Source organism: Phaenicophaeus curvirostris, chromosome 1, assembly GCF_032191515.1.
Source record: "Phaenicophaeus curvirostris isolate KB17595 chromosome 1, BPBGC_Pcur_1.0, whole genome shotgun sequence".
Classification (NCBI taxonomy): Eukaryota; Metazoa; Chordata; class Aves; order Cuculiformes; family Cuculidae; genus Phaenicophaeus; species Phaenicophaeus curvirostris.
Window position 1 is genome coordinate 156,097,253 of NC_091392.1, and position 24,764 is coordinate 156,122,016.

General features: G+C 39.5%; 1 protein-coding gene across 1 annotated transcript; it reads left to right on the top strand.

Annotated features, from left to right (window-relative positions):
• Positions 1–97: 97 nt before the first annotated feature.
• GPR180 (G protein-coupled receptor 180) lies at positions 98–24,011 on the top strand. The gene is made up of 9 exons (XM_069878983.1): positions 98–230; positions 3,963–4,121; positions 7,225–7,419; positions 10,833–11,013; positions 11,221–11,270; positions 14,640–14,797; positions 21,542–21,733; positions 22,091–22,168; positions 23,800–24,011. The coding sequence occupies exons 1-9, from the start codon at positions 98–100 to the stop codon at positions 23,956–23,958; spliced, it is 1,305 nt and encodes a 434-aa protein (XP_069735084.1). The 3' UTR covers positions 23,959–24,011.
• The last annotated feature ends 753 nt before the right edge of the window (positions 24,012–24,764 follow it).

A 24,764-nucleotide genomic window follows, 5' to 3' on the forward strand; every position in this document is an offset into this window, starting at 1 on the left:
ACGGACACGTTGTACCGAGGAGGGGAGGCGCGAGGCCATTGGCTGCCGCTTTCCCTCCGGCGCCGCCCCCGCGCGGCGGTCACGTGGCGAGGGGGGGATGAGGTGGCGGCTGCTGTGGCTGCTCTGCGCCGCGGGATGGGGCGCCGCCGCCAAGACCCTGCGCGGCGGCTTCGCCAGCGCCGCGGCCCGGCTGGAGCCCGCGCGGCCCGTGGCGCGGTTCCAGTTCCACGGTGAGGGCTGGAGGGGTCGATCCCGCGCGATTCGTCCTCCGTGGCCGTCGAGGAGTTGGTGGGACGTGCTAGGGCAGGGGGGGAAAGAGAGAGGTAGAGGGAGGGGGAAAGGGAGAGGGTGGGGAGAGCAGGGAGGGAAAGGGGTGGAGGGTAGAGAAGAGGGAGGAAAGGGGTGAGGGGGAGAGAATGAGGGGGGAAAGGGATGAGGGGGGAAAGGGATGAGGGGGGAGAGAAGGGGGGAAAGGGATGAGGGGGGAGAGAAGGGGGGAAAGGGATGAGGGGGGTGAGAAGGGGGGAAAGGGATGAGGGGGGTGAGAAGGGGGGAAAGGGATGAGGGGGGAGAGAAGGGGGGGAAGGGATGAGGGGGGAGAGAAGGGGGGGAAAGGGATGAGGGGGGAGAGAAGGGGGAAAGGGATGAGGGGGGAGAGAAGGGGGAAAGGGATGAGGGGGGAGAGAAGGGGGAAAGGGATGAGGGGGGAAGAGAAGGGGGGGAAAGGGATGAGGGGGGAAGAGAAGGGGGGGAAAGGGATGAGGGGGGAAGAGAAGGGGGGGAAAGGGATGAGGGGGGAAGAGAAGGGGGGGAAAGGGATGAGGGGGGAAGAGAAGGGGGGGAAAGGGATGAGGGGGGAAGAGAAGGGGGGGAAAGGGATGAGGGGGGAAGAGAAGGGGGGGAAAGGGATGAGGGGGGAAGAGAAGGGGGGGAAAGGGATGAGGGGGGAAGAGAAGGGGGGGAAAGGGATGAGGGGGGAAGAGAAGGGGGGGAAAGGGATGAGGGGGGAAGAGAAGGGGGGGAAAGGGATGAGGGGGGAAGAGAAGGGGGGGAAAGGGATGAGGGGGGAAGAGAAGAGGGGGAAAGGGATGAGGGGGGAAGAGAAGGGGGGGAAAGGGATGAGGGGGAAGAGAAGGGGGGGAAAGGGATGAGGGGGAAGAGAAGGGGGGGAAGGGATGAGGGGGGAAGAGAAGGGGGGGAAAGGGATGAGGGGGGAAGGGATGAGGGGGGAAGAGAAGGGGGGAAAGGGATGAGGGGGGAGAGAAGGGGGGGAAAGGGATGAGGGGGGAGAGAAGGGGGGGAAAGGGATGAGGGGGGAGAGAAGGGGGGGAAAGGGATGAGGGGGGAGAGAAGGGGGGGAAAGGGATGAGGGGGGAGAGAAGGGGGGGAAAGGGATGAGGGGGGAGAGAAGGGGGAAAGGGATGAGGGGAGAGAAGAGGGTAAGGCGAAGGGGAGAAGGGATGATGGGGAGAGAAGGGGCAAAAGGGGTTGGGAGGAGAGAAGGAGGGGAAAGGGAGGAGGGGGAGAGGAGGGGAGGAAGGAATGGGGGAAGAGAAGGCGGGACAGGGGTTGGGGGGAGAGAAGGAGGGGCAGGGGTTGGGGGCAGAGAAACGAGGAAAGGGATATAGGAGCTAGCGGAATGGGGGAAGGGATGTAGGGTGGAGGGGTGGCGGGATACAGGGTTGCTGGGGTAAAAGGATGCAGGGATGCGAGGGAGGGGAAGGGATGTGGGGGAAAAGGGATGCGGGGCCAGGCCTTGCAGCCGGTGCCCCGGAGCGGCGGGGTGGTGGGAATCTCGGCTGCAACCGAGGCCGGTGGCACCGGGTCGGTGGGAACGGGAGTGGGTAGCAGCCAGTTGTGCTGCATGAACAGTGTCGGTGTTTATCGGGGAATGGAAAAGTGCTGTTAGGCGTGTTTTATGCTGCCTCCGGTCCCGTGCCACAGCCTGACGTGGCCGGAGTAACTGGAGAGCAAGAAACGGTTTAACTTTGGCACGCACCTCTCCTTTCCTCCTGGGACTCCATCGAATAACAGTGATGCTGAATGTTGTTCCTGTCTGTTTCACATCAATGGAGTTTTTTAGTGTCACCGGTCATCAGCCTGTAAATTCTCAGCTGGTTATTCCCAGTGTCATTTCGTTCCTGTGTTATTAACGCCTTGTTAGTAATAATTCCTGAATGCCTAGCAATGGGATAGAATCCTGTTAGAATGTTCACTGCAGATATACAGACTGGAAATTAATCTCCCTGCCACCGAAGTTTTACTTCATAAAAATAAAAAGATATATATGGCAGTCACCATACTTGTACATAATGAGGCTGTGCTGGTGTACAGCATTTCAGTGGCTTAGTCTGTTTTCTTTCTTAGTTAGCCTTATGGCAGAAGAGTCCTGCAGAATGCTTCAAAAACAGCCATGAAGATAATACTTAACATTTTTATACAGGCTTCTTCCCAGACTAGAGGAGTAGCGTGAGAGGAAAACAAAATGTGTCCAAGAAAAAAGAAATCTGACAAGATGAAGGGAAATGTGACATAAGCCAAGAAGAGTTGAAATGTGACCTTTCAGTGCTGAATGAGAGATGATAGATAGGGTGGAGGTAGCTCATGGAGTGACTTGAAAGTAGTTAATTACTGCTATCCTAGAAGATAATTGGAGAAGCACTTTGAATAGATCTAAAGAAAAAGAAGTGAGCTGCTTAAGTCTGAGAAAATAATGTTAAAGCTTTAAGATAAGTGGTTAAGATGCTTAACTATAGTTTATTCTACAGTTGATGTTGCATATTTCCTTAAAAATATTCTTCTTTCTGTGTGAATACTGACAATGATACGTATTTTGGGTGTTTGTGAAGCCACATAGGCTTTTTTTAGAACCTTCTGTTAATTTTTTCAAATCTTTTTCTAACAACTGTAAACTGTGTTCCATGTAACATTTTACAGATCCCAGGAGACCAGCTTTTTGAGGTTTTATTGTAGAACCACTGTCTTGCAGCTGGCTCTGAACAGCAAAACTTCCTGGCAAAGCTGTCTTTGAAGCTGGTGGAAGTGTATTGACTGGGATCCAGCTGGTGCTTAGGTTAGCCAGAAGATTGCTCTGTCAGTTTGAAAATACACAAAGCTTGCTTAAATTTGAATGAGTTTGTGTTCTGCAGTACTGATTGCTCTTACTTCTCCATTAAATCCTGACTTATAATTTAGAATACTGTTATGTTAAAGAAGTCTATGGCAATATAATGAAACCATTTATTAAAATAAGTTTGAGGATTGTAGAATTACCTGGAGAAGATAAATTATGTCAGATGAGCTAGTTCTAAAGTGGCCAAAATAATTGTCTTTGTCAAGATGCAGCCTATAGGTAGATTGACACGTTAGGGAACACTTCTAAAATTTGATTTTATTTGTAACAGTTTGACGTCTGTCATCTATAATTAAGTATTTTAGCTCTAATCAGTCTGTAAGATGCATAAGCTCTTCTGGTATTAAACTCCAAGACCTGCCCTATAAAGCTCATAGTTGTGTTACAAAGGTCACAAAATACTAGACTTTGAGACTATTATTAAGACTGATTGAAGTACTGTCTTTACGTGAACTTGACAAAATAAGATTTGGGGTGGGAGAAAGGAAAAAAACAAAGGTTACCTGGCAGCCTGTTTAAAATAAAAAAAGAGGAGGAGGAGAGAAGGCAAGGCTGTTTGTAATAGAGAAGGTTAATGACATTTGGGTTATCTTGAAGTTTTGTTTAAGTAAAATAAAAAATCACGCATGCAGTATTGTTTTAATGAGATGTATTAAATTGTTTCTGTAAGAGCATAAAGGCTTTTATTGGTAGTAGTGGTAAAAGTTTAAGAAATAAATTGAAGCTTTAGTACTGCTACTTATCAAAAATCTATGCCACACTAGTTTGGGGTTTTTTTTTGTAACTGACATCAAGACGGAGTAGTTGATTTTATTTTTTAAATGTCAAGGTGACCATGCGGTTCTGTGTGTCAGAATCAAGAATGTAGCTGCAGCTGTGACTAAAGCAGCTAGACTTCACCTGTTTCAAGCACAGGAATGGCAGAAACTGCAGAACAATATCCAAGATCACAGCTGTACAGACAAGTTCTCGAAAGCTCAACTGACAAGTGAGTTACTACTACTTTCCCTTATGAATTGTTACTTGTGTATTTAAAACCCTGTTATCTGTGTGTTTACAATATTTATTTCAGTTAATTTGGACTTTGCATCACCTTAAGTAAAAGCAGGACTTTGGTCTTCGATTATCAAAAAGTATTGCAAGGAAATAAAATTACTTTGTATGCATCGCTTTGGAAGACTTTGCAAGTTATGATTTTACTGATGGAAAATTAACAGTCCTTGACAAATAAATAGCTTTAATGCAAACACCCAAACTTTTATGACCACTTCTAGTATTGTGCTCTTACTTGTACACAACTCAGAAAGGGTACATGTTTGGCTGATGGTTTCAGTTACTCAGTGAGTACAGTGATTTTCTTCGTCTCCACTTGGAGTAAAAGTCTGTCTCTTTTTTTCATCTCAACTTCTCCATAAAAAAGATTGTTTAATATTCGAAGGAATTTACAAAGAATACCATTGTAATATGGAACTGAAGAACTTGAGAATCTAAATGTTTGGGACAGTCAAATGTACAGTTTGAATTGTGACTTCTATTGCAGTGGAGTGAAAAAAAAAAAAGAGCAAATGATGGAGCCTGCTGCAGTTACCTCTAAACTCCTGAAGTGAATCCTTGTAAGGTGGGAGTATGTAGCCCAAGTACACAGTGAAAGGGTAATTTGGTTTTTTTTCTGTTGTATCTTTTTTTTTTTCTGTCACAACCATTATTTTTAATTTTATTTTCTGTCTGTAAGGTCACCTGCAAAAATTAATCTAGTTTATGCTGCCTTACCTTATAACTTGCTTCTCTTATCATTGTCTTTAGCCCTTTCATTTTGTAATTTGGTATTCATCACTGAATCTCACATCCATATTTTTATAATATTTGAACTGAGAGTTATACCAGTACAGAATATGGAGGTTGCGTCATTGTCTTTTGTTTATGAAGAACCATTTCCTACTTGTCAGGAGGCTCCTGTTCTCCAATTCCGTGGAAGTGGCATTTTTCAAGGTATAAGAAAACAAAAATAAAAGGATATTTTCATTTCAATGATAGCACAAAACTATCATGCTTTGATGTACAAAAGATGTTAGAAAATTTTTAATGCATTATCAAAGATGAGCTAATCAGGATAAAGCTTGACTTGGGTATCCATCTAAATGTAAAAGAACAATGAAACAGTGAAGCATTCAGTTATGTAACTGGAAGACAGAAATACTGAAATAATCTTTTTGCACTATTTATTTAAGTACTACAAAACCCACTTAAAGCATAGTTTTTCCTCTGAGAAGTTAAATTAACATTAGAAACTTTTTTCAAATATATCTTAAGTGAATACAGCTTCTTTTTAAAATACATTTTCTCTGTGCAGCCATAATTCCTAGAGTAACAAACTGATCTCCTGTAACATTGCCATAGCGAAATCTTATACAGATGTCACTAATAAGGATATAGTTCCCTTACACTTGATCTGAGCTTAACACAAAGTGCTGCTGAAATGAATAGCAGTTGGTTCATCATTCCTGTCTGCTCCACCAGTGTACTTGCTGTTTTCTACTGTATTGACAAATCATATAACCACAGGGTGAGTTGGATCCATTTGCTGATCTTGGGCAAAATCAATTACACTTTTATTTTATCTTGCTTCATTTCTTGTGAGCTATTTTGAAGAAAAATGGAAAACTGATTAACACGCTCTATGTGTCTGAACTCAGCTAAGAGTCTAGACAGAGAGTAAAGCTGCCCTGTCAGCTGCAGGATTAAGCACCATATGAAATCCTAAGTCCATGGGTTTAAAAATCTTGTGTTTTTTTGAAGGGAGCTGTTTCACTTTGTATATTTGATGCATAAGATGTGTAGCTCCAGAGTGGAATGCGTACTTACCTTTAGCTATACAAGATTAAATGCCTGTGTTAGGACACTTTTTTTCTGGTTCCTGTGTTGATCAAATTTGTATATCATGACAATTGCTGCAAAGAAACATATACATTTCTTGCTGGATTGTAACGTCGTCCAGTTCATGCCTTCAGGGAACAGAAAGTATCTTCCTGAAGTTGAAACAAGTTTATTTACATTACATAAAAGTTTTTCACAGGTAGGCTTAAAGTTAGAAATTAGTTCTAAATTTTGTCTGTGAGATTTGTAAGGTTAATGAGTTTACAAAGGGTTGGTTTGTATGTTTTTTTCCAGCTTTTTCATTTACAAAGACCTTTGCATAAAAAAAACCCAAACATTTTGTAGATTTTTTAAATTAAATTTTTCTCTTTTCTCATCCTTAGTCATTGTCATCTTAAACTATTAAGGTGAGTTAGTCTACAGTCCAGTATGTTATTTCTTTTACAGAGATGGTTGTCACTTCTGGTTGAGCTGATTAGCTTTCAAGTTTGGTAATAGGTGTAACAATACTTAAAAATCTTGCAGTTTCACCCAGACATACAGAGCCACAGATTTCATTTGAAGCAAATGTTTAGTTTGGATTGTGTTTGGTTAACAGACACTGTTAGGAAGAATAGTGGTAAGATCAGTGAGCAGATGAAACATCAGTCTCTTACATATTTGGTTTTAAATGTAATCTGGTTTGAAAGGGGCAATTTTACTAGATGATGGTCTCAGCCCTTAGCTGCCAATTGAAATTCAGTCTCTTATGGTTTGAGAAAGATGCTGTAAAGCACGCTAAGTTGCACTTATTTAGTGCTCTAAAAATTTTTGAAAACACAGTAGAATAAATTTCACAGAAGTATTTTTCATACTGCAGTTGTATCTGTTGGCTAATACAAAATAGCTAGTCCTGTAATACTGTACGAGAGGATGGAAATGTGCTAAGCGCAGGAGAAACAGTTTGCAGTTACTGGCTTCTGGCAGAAGAGAACCCTCCCAGTGAGCCCAAAAGCTGAGAGATGGAATGCGGTAAGTATCTTCATTGAGCCATGCCTGCTTCTCTTTAAAACAAAAACTGATGTTGGAAATCTGGTCTCTGATGTTATGACTATGTTTCAAAACAAAGACTGTAGTTTACAACCTGTATATGATGCTGTGGATTTGAATTCTGTCTTCATTGAAAGATAAGTACTAATCTTGTATTTACTCCTGGTTTTGTTTGTTTTATTCCAAAGTGACTGTGAACCACACAGAGCAAAATCTGACAGTGTCCCAGATTCCTTATCCGGAAACATGGTATGTGTTTTATGTAGACAAGTTTACCTGCGAGGAGAATTATTCTGAATCCGAGGATATTCAGTTTGAAATGGTCTTACTAAACCCAGATGCAGAAGGGAATCCATTAGATCACTTTAGCGCAGGGGAATCTGGTAAGATTTTTTTCTTAAAATTAGATTTGTAAGTTAAGGATCTGATTATCCAAACAAATCAGTGCTTGCTATGCTTGGAAAATACAGAGAATGGATAGCAGTCTCTTATTTCATATTCTACTTTCTCATGGAGAGTCAACATCAGTTCATTTTCTGATACTACAGAAAAATCCTTTCCTATCTCTAGGCTTTCCAAAACTTGCCTACCTGGAAATACAGATGTACAAGGAAAGTTAGTATTAACATCTTTGCTTATAGGTATTTTTCACATGCTGAAATTGTAAGCTTCTGCTTGAATGTGAATTTAATCCCTGATTTTAAGGAATTCATTAAATTCCTTAGCTGTGTAAAATTTGGTTCTGTGCATGCGTGACAAAACATTTTGCCAGTGCAATTTCAATTCAGTGTTTAGGTCTTTCCAGGTACCTTAGTCACAGGCCGCAGATTAGGTATTTGTCAGTATTGACTTGATTTTATTTTATTTAAGAAATGCAATTTTAAATCTTAAAATGTACAAAGAAAAACATCTGGAAGGGACTCAAGCCAGCAGCTAAAGAAATGCCTACATAAAACTGTAGCTTTGGACAATCTGAACCAACCTAATGTATGCTTCATTGCAGTGCTTATGCTCTCATTCACTGCTCTGGGAGGTCTCATCAACCTGTCACTAACCTAGGTCTGTGGAAGGGAAGAGCCCGATAGGCTTCATCTGCCTTAATATGCTGATTTAACCTAGTACCCAGAGAGAGCCTAAATGCTGCGCTCAGAATCCTGTGCCCTGCTGTCACTCTTGATCTCAAGAAGATACAGAGGGAACAAAGGCAGCTCCCTTTTTGAAGGGAAGAGAATATTTGCTGAAACATTTAGCAGAATCTGTAAGAAGGTAGCACTGTTAATAATCCCTTTTTCAATGTCTATAAGTTGACCTGCCCTTCTCCTCTTAGTTGTGCTGCAGACTTAGTAGGCAGTTCACATTTGGTGAATTTTGTGTCCAGAAGTGAATTCTAGGTTAATTTACCTATTCTCAAAAACATAGTAGTAGCATTCTTTTGCTAAATCAAGGAGCAAAGGAGCTGTAGGTTATCATGTGGCCCTTAAAAGCAGTGTACAAACCTCCTAGAGAGGCATTTCTGCTCCAGAATAATTCTGTAAGAAGACTTTGAGCAGTTGGTAGCAGAGCTCTGAGCAGCTTGCATGCCAGGCAAGGAGATGTAGAAATGTGCATGTATTTAGATCTAACAGGTAGGAAACCGGATGAGCTTTAAAACCCATGTCTTCCACAGTTGCAGAGGTGCACCTCTGTTTATTCAGAATTGAAACCCATAACAGGTTTTAAGCTGCCATGAATCCTGAAGTTACAGGCCTGTCTCTGCTTTCAGAGAAATGACAAGGATTTCTCTCTTTTTTTTTCTTTTTTTTTAAATGCATCTTTGAGGAATAACGTTTGTCCTCTTTCCATAGAGATGTGCAGCATAGAGCATTAGGGCATCAAAGAAAAGATCCAGCTTTATTTCTTGGTTCTTTCACTCAGAATACTAAAAACTACATAGTTCCAGATGGTTCTAGTTAGGTCACCCTTCATTTCATTTACCAAAGTTGTGGCCTCACACAGGAAATCTCAGCATTAAATGGACTATACAGAAAGTATAGGAAGGAACTTGAACAGTATCCACGTGATTAAGATGTTTGCTTTGAGAGAGGAGGAAGCCTGGCTTCTAATCCCTACTAAATAATATTGTACCATTGCATATGGTAGGTTGTTTTACGGAAGACAAGGTACCAGTGGGATGCAGGATTTCAAAGGGAAGCTGACCAGGTAGACAGCATTTGGTAGATATTTGAAATTGGGTATTTCACATTAAGGTACATATGGTTTTTCTTTGTCAGCTCTAGGTTACTTGAAAGTGAGGAGACTTGAAAAAAGACAGGTTAAACATTACCCTTCTGGGTTTTTGTAATTGTATTTCAGTGCAACTCGCTCTTAAATCCTTTTTGTCTCGATCAAATTATCCACAACCTGGCTTTGGTTGGAAGGCACTATCTGTCCTAAATACTTTAGTGTTTAGTAAAAGCTAGTTGATTTTCCTAAAGTTTTCCATGTGTAACCACTTGTCATGGTAAGAAATAATTTCTCTACAGAATCCTTGCCAACTTCAGTGTGTGTCTTTTTGAAGGAGAAACATAAAGAGCGAAAGGAAGAGATTTGATCTAAACCACATATTTTTGTCAGTCGTAAATCATGCTTTTGTGTAGGTATACAAGAGAAGCAGAGTGGCCCCAAAATTTGTTTTATGTGTCTTTATTACTTTATTCTCTTTTTCTCACCCTTCACCGTATGTATATCAAAGCTGATTAATTTTAGCCAAAGAAGTTGTAGTACTAGCAGCTAGTCAGAACCATGCTGTTCTAATGTTTTTCAACTTCAGTACTGAAATGTGTATAACTGATCTATTTCTATGCTCTGGGTGGAACTGGATGAAGGTTTTAGCAGAATTGGTTTGCTGTTGCAGGAGAAACATGGTTCAGAAACCGATTCTTTGGGGAGCACTTGGTTTCAAGAAAGGCTGGAGAAGCAAAACATATGTATTTGTTGAGAAATGTTTGTTTACCAGTTTTTGGTCATAGCTCACTGGCTTGACCCTTTTGGAGCTCATATGGTGGGGTTCCAAAGCTTCTGGGCAATAGAAAATATTTCCAGGATTCATGTCTTCAAAGAAGCAAGCATTTTGCCAGACTACAACCAGACTGAAAGTTAGAAGACTTCAATTTTTTAAATAATATCAAAAACTTGGGGCACTTTTTCAAACAGGCAGAAATGAAATCCACTGTATGAACTTATAATTGTTATTTGTGCTATTTTCCTTTGTGTTTTCTAAAAGTTTTATGTCTTGGTGAACTGTGCTTTTGGACTAACTACTTTACGTGGAGGAAGAGTGACACCCAGTGGTTAAATAAATTCAACAGAAGTCTGTTCTGGATTTCTGTCATCTTAGATTGTGACTTTAAAAGTTGAAGAAAAGAAAAAGCTAAAAATGAGTCCTTTAATAAATATATTTGACTGATCAAATGGGTTACAATTATTTTCTGTTCTTCTAGAAGCTATATGCCACTTTATATTATTTCAGTAATTGCTACAAAGCTGTTTGTATTTTACCAGAATCTTTCCCACACAAAGAAAAGTTGTAGCTGAAACAAAAATACTTTGTCAGATAAAATGGTAATCAGCTCTCTGGAAAAAAAATACTGACTTTCTTGGATGAAACTGGCTAAGATTTGCTCATTTTAGCTGTACTACTACTTCTGGGTGACAGTTAATAAGTATTTTCCAGTGATTATATAAAAAAAAATTCTGTTTTGGTTATTCTAATAGCAATGTTTCTTTATAAATGAAAATGTATTTCTTCCTTTCACAGGACTGCATGAATTCTTTTTCCTGCTTGTCCTAGCATACTTCGTAACTGCTTGCATATATGCACAGTCCCTATGGCAAACGATTAAGAAGCGTGGACCTATGCATACTGTATTAAAGGTGTTGACAATTGCACTGGTGTTGCAGGCTGGTTCAGCTTTTGCCAACTACCTGCATTTCTCAAGGTATCTTTGCTTATTTTTGGTTTTAGTCTTAAGACTTGAAGAACATTGTATTGTGAAGATCAATCAGTACATGATCTTTCCTGTGGTGACTGTGACGAAGAATAGGACCAACTTTTTAGAGCCACATTGTTGCCTAAATGTACTTGTAAGAGATCTCACACATTTAAGACTCACTCAAAAATGTAATCTTTTTCTTCTTTTTATCAGTTATTCTAAGGATGGAATAGGAGCGCCTTTTATGGGAAGTCTGGCAGAATGTGAGTGCGCTTGTCTACGGTTTCGTAAATGTTCTGGCACATGAATCTGTGTAGTACATTAGTGAATGCTGTTGTTGCACTATGATCTTAAACCATATCACTAGATTTTTAATATAAAATAGCAAATGTTCTTCTGAAAAACAGATTTTATTCTGGATGTTTACAATAATTGTATTTGAAGATATACAATTGTGATTTTTTCAGGTTTTTAAAAGAATTTTCTTGTTTGAAGATTCCTTCCTACAAATATTTAAAAACATGCCTATCATATGTATGAGTAAATATTTGAATACATTGAAGGGTTTTGCAGAGTTTGCATGATCTAGAGTAGCAAAGCTTTTCAGGAAACTTAAATCACATTTCACTAGCAAATTTAATATTGATTATAATGAAAAAATAAGTGTTTTACAGCACAAGTTATATGATTAGAGGCATGCAAAAATGCTTATGGAAAGAACTAATGTTAATAAAGCATTTTTCTCCACTCTATATAGATACTCTGAGTTCTCACTGGAACTTAATTTCTATAACATGCCTTCCCAAAATGCACTTATTTACTCCTGCTGGATTCTTCGGAGTTAAACATTGCTGTTGTTTGGAATTCTTTCCCTAGTTCACATTCGAAGCATTTGGGGGGGGGGGGGGTGTCTTTCTAAGCCAATACGTTGTATTTGGATTGGCTTGAAGCACCCCGAGAAAGTAGTACTGTGGTAGTGATGTAATGTTGGAGAGTAACAGCCTATATAGAAAATATTTTGCTTTCTAGAGTTCGTTTAGAGGCTTGCAGTTGGAATTAACAGCCTCTTGATGGCACTTGGCACCACAGTAATTACCTCTTTCTTGTTTTAACCAGTTGAGTTAGCAGCTCCTTGCTGCCTCTCCAGCAACTGTATTATTAAACTTTCCTTCTCATCTTCTGAAATGAAATTAAATAGAGAATATGGAGGTAGACTTAACTCTTCCCCAGCGGGAAACTGTTAACTGCAGAGCCAGAACTTCGGAGAGAATAGCTGTGTGTTAGATTTTCTCTGTATGTATTGTAGTGAAGAGCCCACTTTTGTTTCCTTAAAGCAAAGGTTATTAAGAATAAAACAGTCTTTTCAGCCAAGAGTTTTTTTCCATTCACACCATTTTTAAAGTTCTTGATTCCCAAAACAGTAGAAGGGCAGAATTAAGTAAATGGTGTAACATTTCTATTGAAAGCGGTGGGGCCAGAATTTCTTTCTAGAAACCTGCTCAGATGCTGTCCCAATTATTCTTTTCCTACCATCTTTTAATCTTCACTGTGTATAAAGACCTGGCCTTCAATCTAATTTATTGCCTAACTTTAAGAGCATAAATCGTACAATTAATGCTGTCACTCAAAAGCATCACAAATAGTGATCTTTTAACTTCTGGTAAGATAAAAATTTGAAAAGTCAAGAATCTTATGCCTGTTGAACAGCCAAAACAGATGACTTGTGATGAAATCAGACAAATATGGTATCAACTCAGTAGCATGTGACTTCACACTGACCCTGGATATGGTGGGGATTACTGTAGTTTTAGAAATTTTTCTCAGCCTTCTTACTTTCTGGCAAGGTGTCTGAGATGTCGAAGATTAATGCTGGTATTGAATTTTTGTCTTATACCATTTTGTCTGGGAATCTACTGGAATTGTTGCTACACTGAAGCAGAGCAGTACCTATATCCAAGATGTAGTTGAGAAATTATGTCTGGCTCTATCCTATAGGATGAGTTGTCTTAAGGAGTGACAGAAAGATCCAGACATCCAGATCTGTTCAGTCATTTCTCTCCCTAGGATTTGTAACAATGTTTTGGCATACCTTGAGTTCACATAACATTTTTTTCTAGCAAGTACTATATTCCAAAATCATTTTGCCCTGAATTAGTACTAGTTCATTTTATTAAAGAATGAGTAAGTTTGTATTTACTAAAAGCAGCATTTCCCATTACTGTATTTCCTAAGCAGCAAAGGTGTCTGATTAGAGTAAGAGGCATTTAAGCATATAAACTGTGAGAATACCAGAAGTTTATTTGAAGTCTATTTTATGTCCGTATTTTGCTAGTATTGCTGAGTGTTAGGGAAGTATTATAGCTGATCTTTATTTGACATACTTTCCTTGCATGCATATTAATCTCTCTGTACAGTGGCAACATTTTCTTTGCCAATATTCTTAGTATATGTGGAAGTACATTTATCTTCTATGTTTTTACAGCTGGATTATATTATGAAAGTTTGAGTTTGCGATATAGAAATATTTTCCTTGTAGAGTAAGCGAAAAGTACAAATAAAGAACAAATTTAATTGGGCTGAAACGTTAATCAAGTAAGAAAGCATTGTTGTGCATAGTGCTCAGTCTCGTTTATGAACCAAGTCTGTGATTTACACGAGAATCAGTTTTTCTTGTACATCTTTCCTGTGCCAGTACAGTGAGACACTTTACTCTCAAGTCCAAACAGCAAATTAAAAATTGTTCTATAAGTTTCAGTGAAAAACTTACCAGATGTACAATCAACAATCACCCAGACAGAAATCTTCAGTTCTTTCTACTGTCTGTAGTACTTCAGCAAGGCTGGCAAGTAAAGGCTTTAATATATTCTAGCTTGAAGTTTTCTTTATTCAGATATAGCTTCAAACACAGGTTTAAGACGCTGATAAAGAATGTAACTTTATGGAGTGTGTGTTAATTGTTCCCAAACACACCAAAAGAATGGACATAGCAAAATGAGGCAACGCTAGTTTGCATTTAATAAAGTGAAATACAGGCAAGATGTTGCTTTTAATGAAGTTTGTGTTAGGACTATTCATTATGTTTTCCCCTCTAAGTATCTGAGAGTGGAATTTGTCCTAAATATTTGTGCATTCTATTGAAGCTCCTACATCCTTAAGACAAAGTGCAGTTAATTTAAAGTACAATGCAATTGCCTGATTTTTGAACAAAAGTTTTTCATAGCAAAGAAAGGAATTCATTTAATCATGTTTCATATTTGCAGTGTGATTAACATACATATGATTTTAGTTCTTTAGCATTTGTAAGTCTGTCTATGCAGATGGACTCTTGAGCCCAGACTTCTTTGACACAAGACTGGGATTTGAAAGCATGTAGTCTGTGCCTATGTTGTTGCAGAGCTGCAGTACAACTGGAGAAAAGCTAATAGCGATGTGTTTGGTCACTGGAGACTACTTAAAATATCCACATTTTGTGACAAAGCAACCACGGCTAATCAAACTATCATCAAAGTTATGATAAAATATGACTATACTGAGATGTAATTCCATCCTTCATTTGTGCGTATAGAGAACGTTTTTCTTTGCTTTAGAGAAAACATTTCATTTTGACTCTATTTTTCTTTTGTTTTCAATAGTGTGTGACATAGTCTCACAGATACAAATGCTGTATTTATTATTGAGTCTGTGTATGGGTTGGACAATAGGCAGAATGAAGAAATCTCATGGCAGACCTCTTCAGTGGGATTCCACTCCAACATCTACTGGCATCGCTGTAGTAGTTGTTGTTACACAGGTTTGTATTTTATATTCATTCTTAAACTGAAATATACAGCAGCTATTACCTATGACAAAACAGTGAACCAACTAATTTCAATGTTTTATGAGGGAGGGAGTATCAAGACTGGAAAAAAAAAAAACCACAGCATAATGTGCACCCAATATGTCTAATAGGTATCAACACCTTCTCTGTACTTTAACAATTTAAGGTGTAACTCCACAGTATGTTTTTGTTCAACAGTAAAACCACTTAAGAAGTTCCCACAGTTTTCCCAACTCTGGGTTGTGCCAATTGTTTGTGGCATTGTACTGTAATGTAGATCAGTGGAATGCTCTAGATTGAAGAAAAGAAAGAAAAAAGAGAGAGATTTCAGCACAGTCATTTTGCTGTTTTGATTTATAATGTGGTCCTATAAATAGATGTAATCAGTACAACTGATGGATTGTGAACAGCATTGTGGGGGGTGACAAAAAGCAGCATGACAGGTAAAATGAGAAAAGCTGCTGTGAGAAATTGTTACAAAAAAATTTCAAATCCTCCGTGTCCTCCTCTTAGAACCACTCAAATGGGGTATCTAATGACAGTTTCAATCAATATAAGGGAATTCTTGAAAGATTCATGTGCAGGATTGGTCTTGCAAATATACAAATGGTCTGACACATAATTTCATTCAAATATTTCCCATTAGTATATATTAGAAAGTCAAGTAAACCAATAACTTAAAAGCAAATTTTAATGGAGATCATCCAACCCTGGTGGTGCCTTTTGTAAACAAATTTTTTTAAATCGCAGCATAAAGATGAGAATCTGAATGCTGTTGAGAAAGAGAAGAGCAGGGGAAAACTGGAGACAGTAATGATCAAGAGATTATACTGAAGATTTTGTGCCACTTGAGTAGTATCTGTAATTAGAGCTGCTTTCAAACTAAATGAGTGGGCTGCTAAAACATTAAGAGTAGCTGCGAGCCGATGTTTCGTGCTAATTAAGAATACAAACCAAAGCCTATTAAGGTCAAGGGGACTGTTGAAATTTAAAGCTAGTTTCATTCCACCTTACTTTGACACCTGTCTAGCACCAGAAATTTTGTATGCTGGTAGTAAAGAAGACTTCAAAAGTATTTCATTTCATTCATGCCTGTGCACTTGTACGTACATATGGGTGTGTTAGTACTCTGTCACTTGAGAGTGGAAAGGTTTTTTTTGTTGTTTCCTTTTTACTAGACATAGAAAGGACACTCGCTATCATCAGCTTGATCTTTTTTTGGCTGTTACTTGTAGTAAAAATTGGGGCAGGTGTATTCCCATTACTGTTTCCCCCATTTTTGGTCCATTACACATTCATGTTGGTTCTTTGAGCACCACTGGAGCATTGGAAAAATGTTGGCTATTTTACTTTTCACCACAAAGGCACAGCTCTACCTCATCTCTCCTTCTGGTACTGATAGCAATGTCAGGCTTGACAGGAGTTTCACAGGAACAGAATATGGATATCGGAGTATGTTATTGCCTGGGTGTTTTTGCAGCCCCATTTCAGTGTCTGCTTTCTCCAGCAAAAGTTCCCTAACACCAAGAGTAACCTTGCCCCTTCTGGAGGGGATGTTTTCTATCTCTTAATTCAGTACATAAAATTTGGCAGAAGGCATATTTTTTCTTTCCTTAATACAGAATGTGACTTATGAGCTCAGAGGAGCAGAATCCAGACCACATCACCTCTGTCAAAGATGGTGAGCTCAAAACTTCATTCTCTGCATTAGTCTGTTGTTCACTGGTCTGTCTAGATTGACGTGGGTATTTGACCTGCCGTAACAGGGCTAACAATGAGCTCTTCTAATGATTTAAAAGCTAGAATAACCTCCTTTCTGTCCTGCTCTTTCCCAGAGATTCTTACAGGAGAACCAGCTTCTTCTCATGCCAGAGGTTGGACGGATTTAAACGTGGATAATCAGAGATGTTCTGAGGGTATTCTGTGGAGGGTGCTGGAGACCACATGCATTACCCTAACACAGCAGATAGAAGTTGAACCATGTTAATTTTATTAATGTTTTTCACTACCTGTCCTCATCTTCAGGTCAAGCAAGTGGACAGCCTGGGAAAATTTGTTATTCTTCAGCTTAACTGCAGTTTTGACTGGCAAACTACCTGATCCTATTTGCCTGCTACTGGTTCAAATTACTCAGGAAATTTTCAGTTCTTTTTCCTCTGCTTTGTACTGATGCTATGGATTCATTCTTTTTGTTCTAAAAGTAATGCCAGCAATTTTAGAGGCTGTGTTTACAGGTTACCCTCAGTGTAGGGTAGGCGGCCTCCTAGTCAGCAAATCTCCTGAGATCTTTGTGGCTGCAAAGAGGTAGCATCTCAAAGGAGGAACAAGTCTGCCATTCAGCAACTCCATTTGTCTTAACTTGTTTTTTATTTCTGCCTTAGAGTAAAAGATTCCCAGGCTGCTCTGTATTCATTAAAGATTGCGCTCTTTGCTGCTGAAATGCAAACCTTGTTCAAAACTGTATTAAGGACAGTCCTTTCCCATCACGTAGACCTGAGTAGCTGCAGCTTTCAGGGCTGATCGGAGTGGAGGCAGTGATTCTGGAAAGACAGCTGATCACTTTGAACCTGACAAAAGTGGCATAGAATCTTGCTGCATTAGACACCACACTTAACAGTGGTTCTTAGATACATCCTCCTAGTGTGCTCAGAATGAGCTCTGTCTTTGACCTTGGATCTAAACCATTTTTACTGTACTGGCATTGCATCAGATACCAAGGTTCTAGATACAGTTAGAAGCAGGTAGTTAATCCACTTTGCCTTGCTGCTGTTTTTAATTTCCCTGTTGCTTCCTCCTTCCCCTTGCCTCTCAGTGATGATCTGTCCCATGAGAACCTTCCTTCACTGGAGATTGATATGCTATCTTGGCTTGCCACAAAGTCACTGTCAGCATAGTGAAGGGGAGGAGGGATTCTACCACAGTTGTTTCTCCATGACAAAAGAAGAGTGTCTGGTTCTTCATTGTATGGATGTGGAGGTTTAGCTTGTATATCTGGAACATCAGGATGATGTCGTAGCAAACATTCCACTAGCATTTGAAGAGGAAGACCAGTACTGGACAGCGATTATTGACTAGTGTGAAGACGGAAAGGTCAGAAGTCCATACAGGTGAAGTCAGTCATTTTAAACAGTGTGTTATGTAAACAAGGAGATGGTCATTCTCCTTTACTTTACAAAGAAGCAGTTGTGACTGATGTCAGACATGGCTAGTGCAAGTCAGCTCTTCAGCAACCTAGCTCATCCTGTTCTTTGTCTACAGACTTAAGCAGAGTTGTTCTGGATGAAAATTAGGATTTCCCCCCGATTTCTTCTCAGACCTCAAGCATAATTCTGCTTATTGCCAACAAAATTTCTCTGGTATCCACTACAGCTGGTGGGTGTGTGCTTATTTTTTCCAGCTTGTTCCTGATGTTAGAATCATAGACTATTTTGGGTTGGAAGCGACCTTAAAGATCATCTAGTTCCTACCCCCCTGCCTTGGGCAGGGACACATCCCACTAGATTAGGCTGCCCAAGGCCCTGTCCAACCTGGCCTTGAACACCTCCAGGGATGGGGCAGCCACAGCTTCCCTGAGCAACCTGGGCCAGTGCCTCACTACTCTCATGGTGAAGAAATTCTTCCTTATGTCTAGTCTAAATCTGCCCCTCTCCAGTTTATACCCTAGTCCTATGACTACAAGCCTTTGTAAGCAGTCCCTACCCAGCTTTCTTGTAGGCCCCCTTCAGGTACCGAAAAGTTGTTATAAGATCTTCTCGGAGCCTTCTATTCTGCAGACTGAACAAGCCCAACTCTCTGCCTGTCCTCATATGGGAGGTGCTCCAGCCCTCTGATCGCCTTTGCAGCCCTCCGCTGGACAAGTTCCAACAGTTCCATATCCTTCTTATGCTGAGGATTCCAACTGTTCCAACTATTGCAGCTAAGTGAGCTGGCATATGCCTTTCTGTGGTCAAGGTGAGGGACTTCAGGGCTTATTTACCTTTATTTCTCAGGCATAGCCAGCCAAAGAGGTTTTGACTTCAAGATCATGCTTGTCTTTGAAAGCTCTTCCTTCACTGAGAACAGACTGCATTGTAACGTATATTCATTGTAACGTAGAAACACTCCATAGCACAGATTTCTCTTTCATGGGATCCTGCTTTTCTCTGGTCAGTGAGAACAGTCTCATCTCATAGTAAAAGCAGTGACACACATTCATCTTGTCTGAATTTTCATGGTTCCATGTCTGCCTCATATGCCTCTGCCTTTTGCTTATTTTGGAATATCTAATGAAACTGAAGGAAGCTGGACTTCTGTGATCTTACATTGCCTCGCTACACGCAGTCTTTGATCAACTGATTCCTGTGTTGTTTACAGTCTTTAAAGAGGTAGTGCAGAGCATACTGTGATGTCAGACACTTTTCTCGTAAGGATTTTAATTTTGTTCTTATGATTCCTTTGCTCAGCTCTTTGTCATTGTCTCATGACTGTGACTTCCTTCACATCTGTTGGTATTGATGTAGGTTAAGGAAAATTCAAACCCTCGTGAGCTCTGTTCTTTAAGGTTAAGCTGTCCCTGGGGTCTGCCTGAAGTTTCTTAAAGTGATATTACAGTTCCATCTCCATCAGCCTATATTTCTCCCGCTCCCCCCAGATACATACAGATTAGCCAGATTCTGTACATAGGTGGAGGCTCTTGTAAATTTTCTCAGTCTACATCCAGTCCAGGGAAGTTAAATACTTTGACTCTTCCCAAGCCTGAATGTCAAAAAAGGAAAATGTGCTGTACAGGACAGGAAAGTGTGCTCTGCAGTGGTTTTGTAACTGGCAGAACGCTTGTTTGTTGCCTGGGCACATTCTGCCTGGGCTGAAATAACTTGAGTGATACTAATTCATTAATTTTGTGACAAAACTAGTGCTGTAGACACCACTCTACTACACTGTCTTATTTCAGTCTTACTCCTTAACAGAATTCTTGGTCAAATAATTTGATCATTTGAAGATGTTTGCTTGGAGTTACACGGAAATGGGGTGTTATGGTGGGAACATTTGAAGCATGTTAGTCAGATTTTTTTATTAGTAATCAGTGATGTTCAAGGTGTGCGTGCTTCACGTCTCTCCCTCTCCCATCCTTCCATTTTCCATCCAAATAATTGAAGAACGACTGAAATGGCAGCAAACATATTTGCTGTGTCATGGGCTAGGTAAGTGAGGAGAAAAGTGAGAGTACAGTCTAAGGATATTATAAGCAAAAATGTTCCTGTCTCGACTGATGAAACTCAGGGAAGCAGACCTTTGGAAGGCACAGGTGGATTACACATTTAAAATGAAAGTAGTTAATTTCAGTAACCTTTTTGTCTTTATGTAGTTAATGTAGTGAGAAAGCCTTTGAATGTGTTCAGAAAGGAATCTGACTAATTTAGATTTCTAAATTGAGCCATACAATGTCTGCTTCTGAAGTCCTTCAGAGCTGCCTCGCTCATAAAAATCAAATTTGCCTACCTTTCTTCAGAAAGCCTCCTTCATCAGACACCTGAAACCTAAGTGCAAGTTAGATGTGTGCGGTTGGTGAACTGGATTCCAGTATACATTCAAGTCTTAAAATGCCATTCAGCTACTGCATGATGCTGTGAGAGTCTAAATTTTATAGGTATTCTAATTTACAACATTAACATTCCCAAAGTCTTAAAAAGGTATTCCTCAGCAAGACCCGATTTTTATGCAACAAGTAGGCGCCTTCCTTCTTGCCAACTAATATTTGTAGTCTGTTTTTCTTTAGAGAATCTATCAATATTCTTTCGCACAGTGTTCCTACAAAATTGGATTCTGCAGCAAATGGATACTGTGCTGAGGGTTAAAGAGGATTGCTATCTTTCTTGTAATTACCTGTTGGCTAGAGCATTTGTCCAGATGTTGGAAGGGCATTTGGAACCTGTGACACTCCCTTTTCTAGACCCTAGGAGGTTTCCAGGCTTGTTGCTTGCAGAGTCAGGTTCGCTCCTAATTTCTGACCTAGCTGATGTCAAGTTGTTTTCTCCACAATGGCACAGGTTCAATAAAAGGGGTGGAGAGTGGCCCACCCAAGAACAGCTTATAGCCTGGCAGTTGGGGCACTCTCCAAGGAGGTGGGAGATGTGAGCTGAATATCCTTTAGGCAAAGAAGGGAATTGTGGGAGATCCAAGTTCAACCTAGGTGAATGCTTGAGCCCTTAGGCTATTGTATAAAAGGGGCAGCAGCACCACCCTCTTACTTCCCCATCTTTGAAAAGAAAAGTGAATCCTGTTAAGGTTTTGAAAGAAAAGGTGTAGTTGCCCGCCTTTGAAACAAGCTTTACAGGTTGTGGATCCCAAGTGGAAGGAGACACCTCCCTGTAGCTCTGTGGATTCTTTTCTGTGGGCTTCCTCCTGAGTAGGCCAACTTTTTTAACTAGATGACTATTTTGGATCTTATGCTTAGGTGTCACGTTCCTTCTATCCAAATTAGAGGAAACTTGTCAAACTTTCTAAAAGTTGTGGAATGCAAGAAATGAGACTCTGTTCTTGACAGTTGCACTTGGAGTAACAGGTAGTGCCAAAAAGCAGTTTAGGCTCGTTTTTTTTGTTTAACATGGTGATCTGCAACAAGCAGAGTGGAGCATGACCAGTTGTGTGGGCAATTTAACCTGTGATGGGAATACTAATTGATGTTGAGCGTAACATTGTTTATTCTAAATGTACTTCGCTGTTGTTGTTCCTTTCCAGACCTTTTTATTAATTTGGGAGCAGTTTGAAGATACGAATCACCACAGCTACCATTCACACCATGGCTTAGCAAGTGGACTGCTTATTGGCCTCAGAGTGTGCCTAGCTTTGTCACTGGCTGCTAGTCTTTACCAGATCATCACAGTGGAGAGAAGCACGCTGAAAAGGGAGTTCTACATCACCTTTGCCAAAGTATGGGTTACATCAGGGAAACTAATTCCTTCTGCTGTAAATACAATTGTGGCGTGCAGTTGACTGAAGCATTAAACTCTTTTTCTCCATAAGAAAGCTGATGTTTAAGTGTCTGATTTGAATAAATTGCACCCTGTCATCATACTCTGAGTAGTCATTTTAATTTGACAAGGCGTATAGAGCTTTTTTAAACAGAAATCCCACCTTTCATTGTGTGGTTTTCATTCTGTTGATTGAAAATTAAACAATGGGTTCATAAAATAGACAGAAATGTAAATGCAGTTCCTCTAACTGTCATCTCTTTCTTCTAAACTGGCATGTAGTCATTTTATAACTTACAGTCGTCTTCTCTTTCAGGCCTGCATTCTCTGGTTTTTGTGCCACCCATGTCTTGCAACCATTTCTGTAATATTCAGAGAATATCAAAGAGAAAAGGTATGTACAGACAAGATAAAAGAGATGGAATTTGAATAGTAGTTGTACTTCATGTTCAGTGTTTGTTAGCAAACTCATGCTCTTAGGCTGTTAATCTTATGACCCCAAAGCAACTTGAAAAGTCTTAGTCACACAGCTCTCATTGATGCTAATGTGAGTCATATTTTACAAAGGCATACAGGGTTTGAATCATCTAAGGGTAATCATTGCTAGGTTAAGGGCGGGGGGGGTGGATTATTAAAGGAAAATGTGGAGGGGGTGTTTTGTTTTATTGTTTGCTTGTTTGTTTTTTAATTAAAAACACCTTGGGGATTCTTCTAACAAAGCTAGTAGAAGGATAAATCAGTGGAATTTTTTTGTTGTTTGCTTTTTAGTCTTCATGCTTTAAAAGCTTTATGTGTCTAAATAGGTCAAGGTACCTATAGCTGAATTGTTCTTTAAATTAAGAAATCTGTCTAAATGCATAGTTTGGTTTATAAGCTCTAAACAGTTGAAAACAAAGGTGGACTTGCTGGGTTTCTTGGTTGCTAGAACATACTGGCAACTAGAGAACCAGTGTGTGGAGCCTGCTGTATTCAGATAAAATATGCTACTATTCTCATGATTGACTACCTCATTCCAGGGTAGAGTTTGCTTTTTTTCTTTGATTATAACTATCTCTGCATTTTTGGAAATGGAGCTTTTGTTTGTGTAGAAGATATGTGAGGGAAAGAAAAAGGTTTTGCTAAAAATATATAGTAAATAAAATACTGCATTTGGTTTACATTAAAAAATAACTCTAGGGAGAAAAAGAAAGGCTCCTCTAGAGCTACTAATGAAGAGACTTTTTGTTGTTGCTTGATGAACACATCATCAGGGCAGAGGAACAGTCTCTAGAGGTAAAGTCAGTAAAGGAAATTTTTCCAATATTTTGAGATTTTTTAGCTTACTGAAGGGAGATTACAGTTGTGCTGCTTTTGCGTTTGGGCAAGTTTAACCACTGTATGCAGCTGCAGTTTCTACATTATGTTAATTTAGCTGTGTTTCCTTCTTTAAATGCACTTTGATATAATTAAAGAAATGCATGATCAATAAATAGCATATTTCATTAAGAAAAGCTATATTTTAAGATTTTGCTTTCTCAGAAAGAGTAGTAACCTTTATGTGTTTGATAAATACTGCCGTACACATCTTTTACAGCTGAAGAGACTTGCACTAAAGAGAGCTCTAAGTGAGACTGATAAATCACTGTCCTCCCAACTCCGTGATTGTGCTAGTGCAAAGTGTTTTCAGGCTTTCCCTCCCCCTACCCTGCTCTGTTTGTTGTAAGACTAGAATATCCAAACATCACCTCTGCCTGTGAAACTGCATGGGTGGTGAATTGCAAGTCTGAAATTCCCCAGAACAGAGACTGCCAGAAGGGTTATGTGACTTGCCCAGGGCTATCTACTGATTTAAAAACACCCAGGTGTGAGACACTGAATCCCGGACTTGAGGTTCATGTTCAGATCTTTTGTAACTGCAGTAGTATTAAAAGGTTTAAAGTTAAACCTCAAGCATTTACACAGTATGCTGATAGAAATTTGTTTTGAATTGTTTGGTGTTGGGTTTTTATCACTTACTTTCTCCTTTTGTCTCCTTTTTGCTTCTAGATTATTACCATAGGTGTTATCCTCTGTCAGTGCATCTCCATGGTTATCCTCTACAGACTTTTTCTATCTCATAGTCTATATTGGGAAGTATCTTCACTATCATCAGTGACATTGCCACTAACTGTATCCTCTGGACATAAAAATCGACATCACTTCTGAGGTGTTTAGGAAGAACCATTATGTAATAAATGTGCAATAATGACCTAAATACATAGGTATTTTTGTCACAAGTGTGTGATACATTGGTTTCACTGGAAAACTGAGTGAATATATCAGAGCACTTCACAGACCTTTGGTCTGACAAAGTCCCTAGGTTATTCTGTTAAGAGTACCATGGAGTGGAAAAATGCATAATTTTGAATTATTTTATAAACATTGTTTGTGTAGCGTGTGGTGCTGAGCTGTATCACAGAGAAGTAAAATAAGTCTTTTCTCTTCCATTCACAGCCATAAAAAACATCCTTACTTTATATCAATACTAGGTTTGAAGGTCTTAGAAAATGCAGTTCTTAAAACATCTTCAAGCTCAAACAAGTCTGAAATAGACCAGTTGTGAAATTGGTGTGATGCGTAATGATGAGTATAATTTCTTTTATTTTCATGCTTTAGAGAAAATGTATTTTTTGTATAGATATAAAAGAAGGGTAAACAAGAGAGAGAATCCTCTAGTAAACACAAGTAAAATGTTCACAACTGACTGCAAGAAACTTTCCTTTGTTATTAGTGTAGAAGAAAAGCCTTTTTTTTGCAACTAATGTTCATACTGGTTAAAACTTTAATGGGAATGAAAACAGGGTTTCTATTTGCCTTTTCTTTTTTTAAATAAATGTAACTCAAAATTTCATCCAGTAATGAAGGTCTAAACAGTGTTTGAGGCTTAGAAGACATAGCAACATAAAGGTAATTAAAATAGCAGGCTCGCATTTTTTAAAGAAAAAAAAAAGGCAAAGAAAATGGAATGGGTG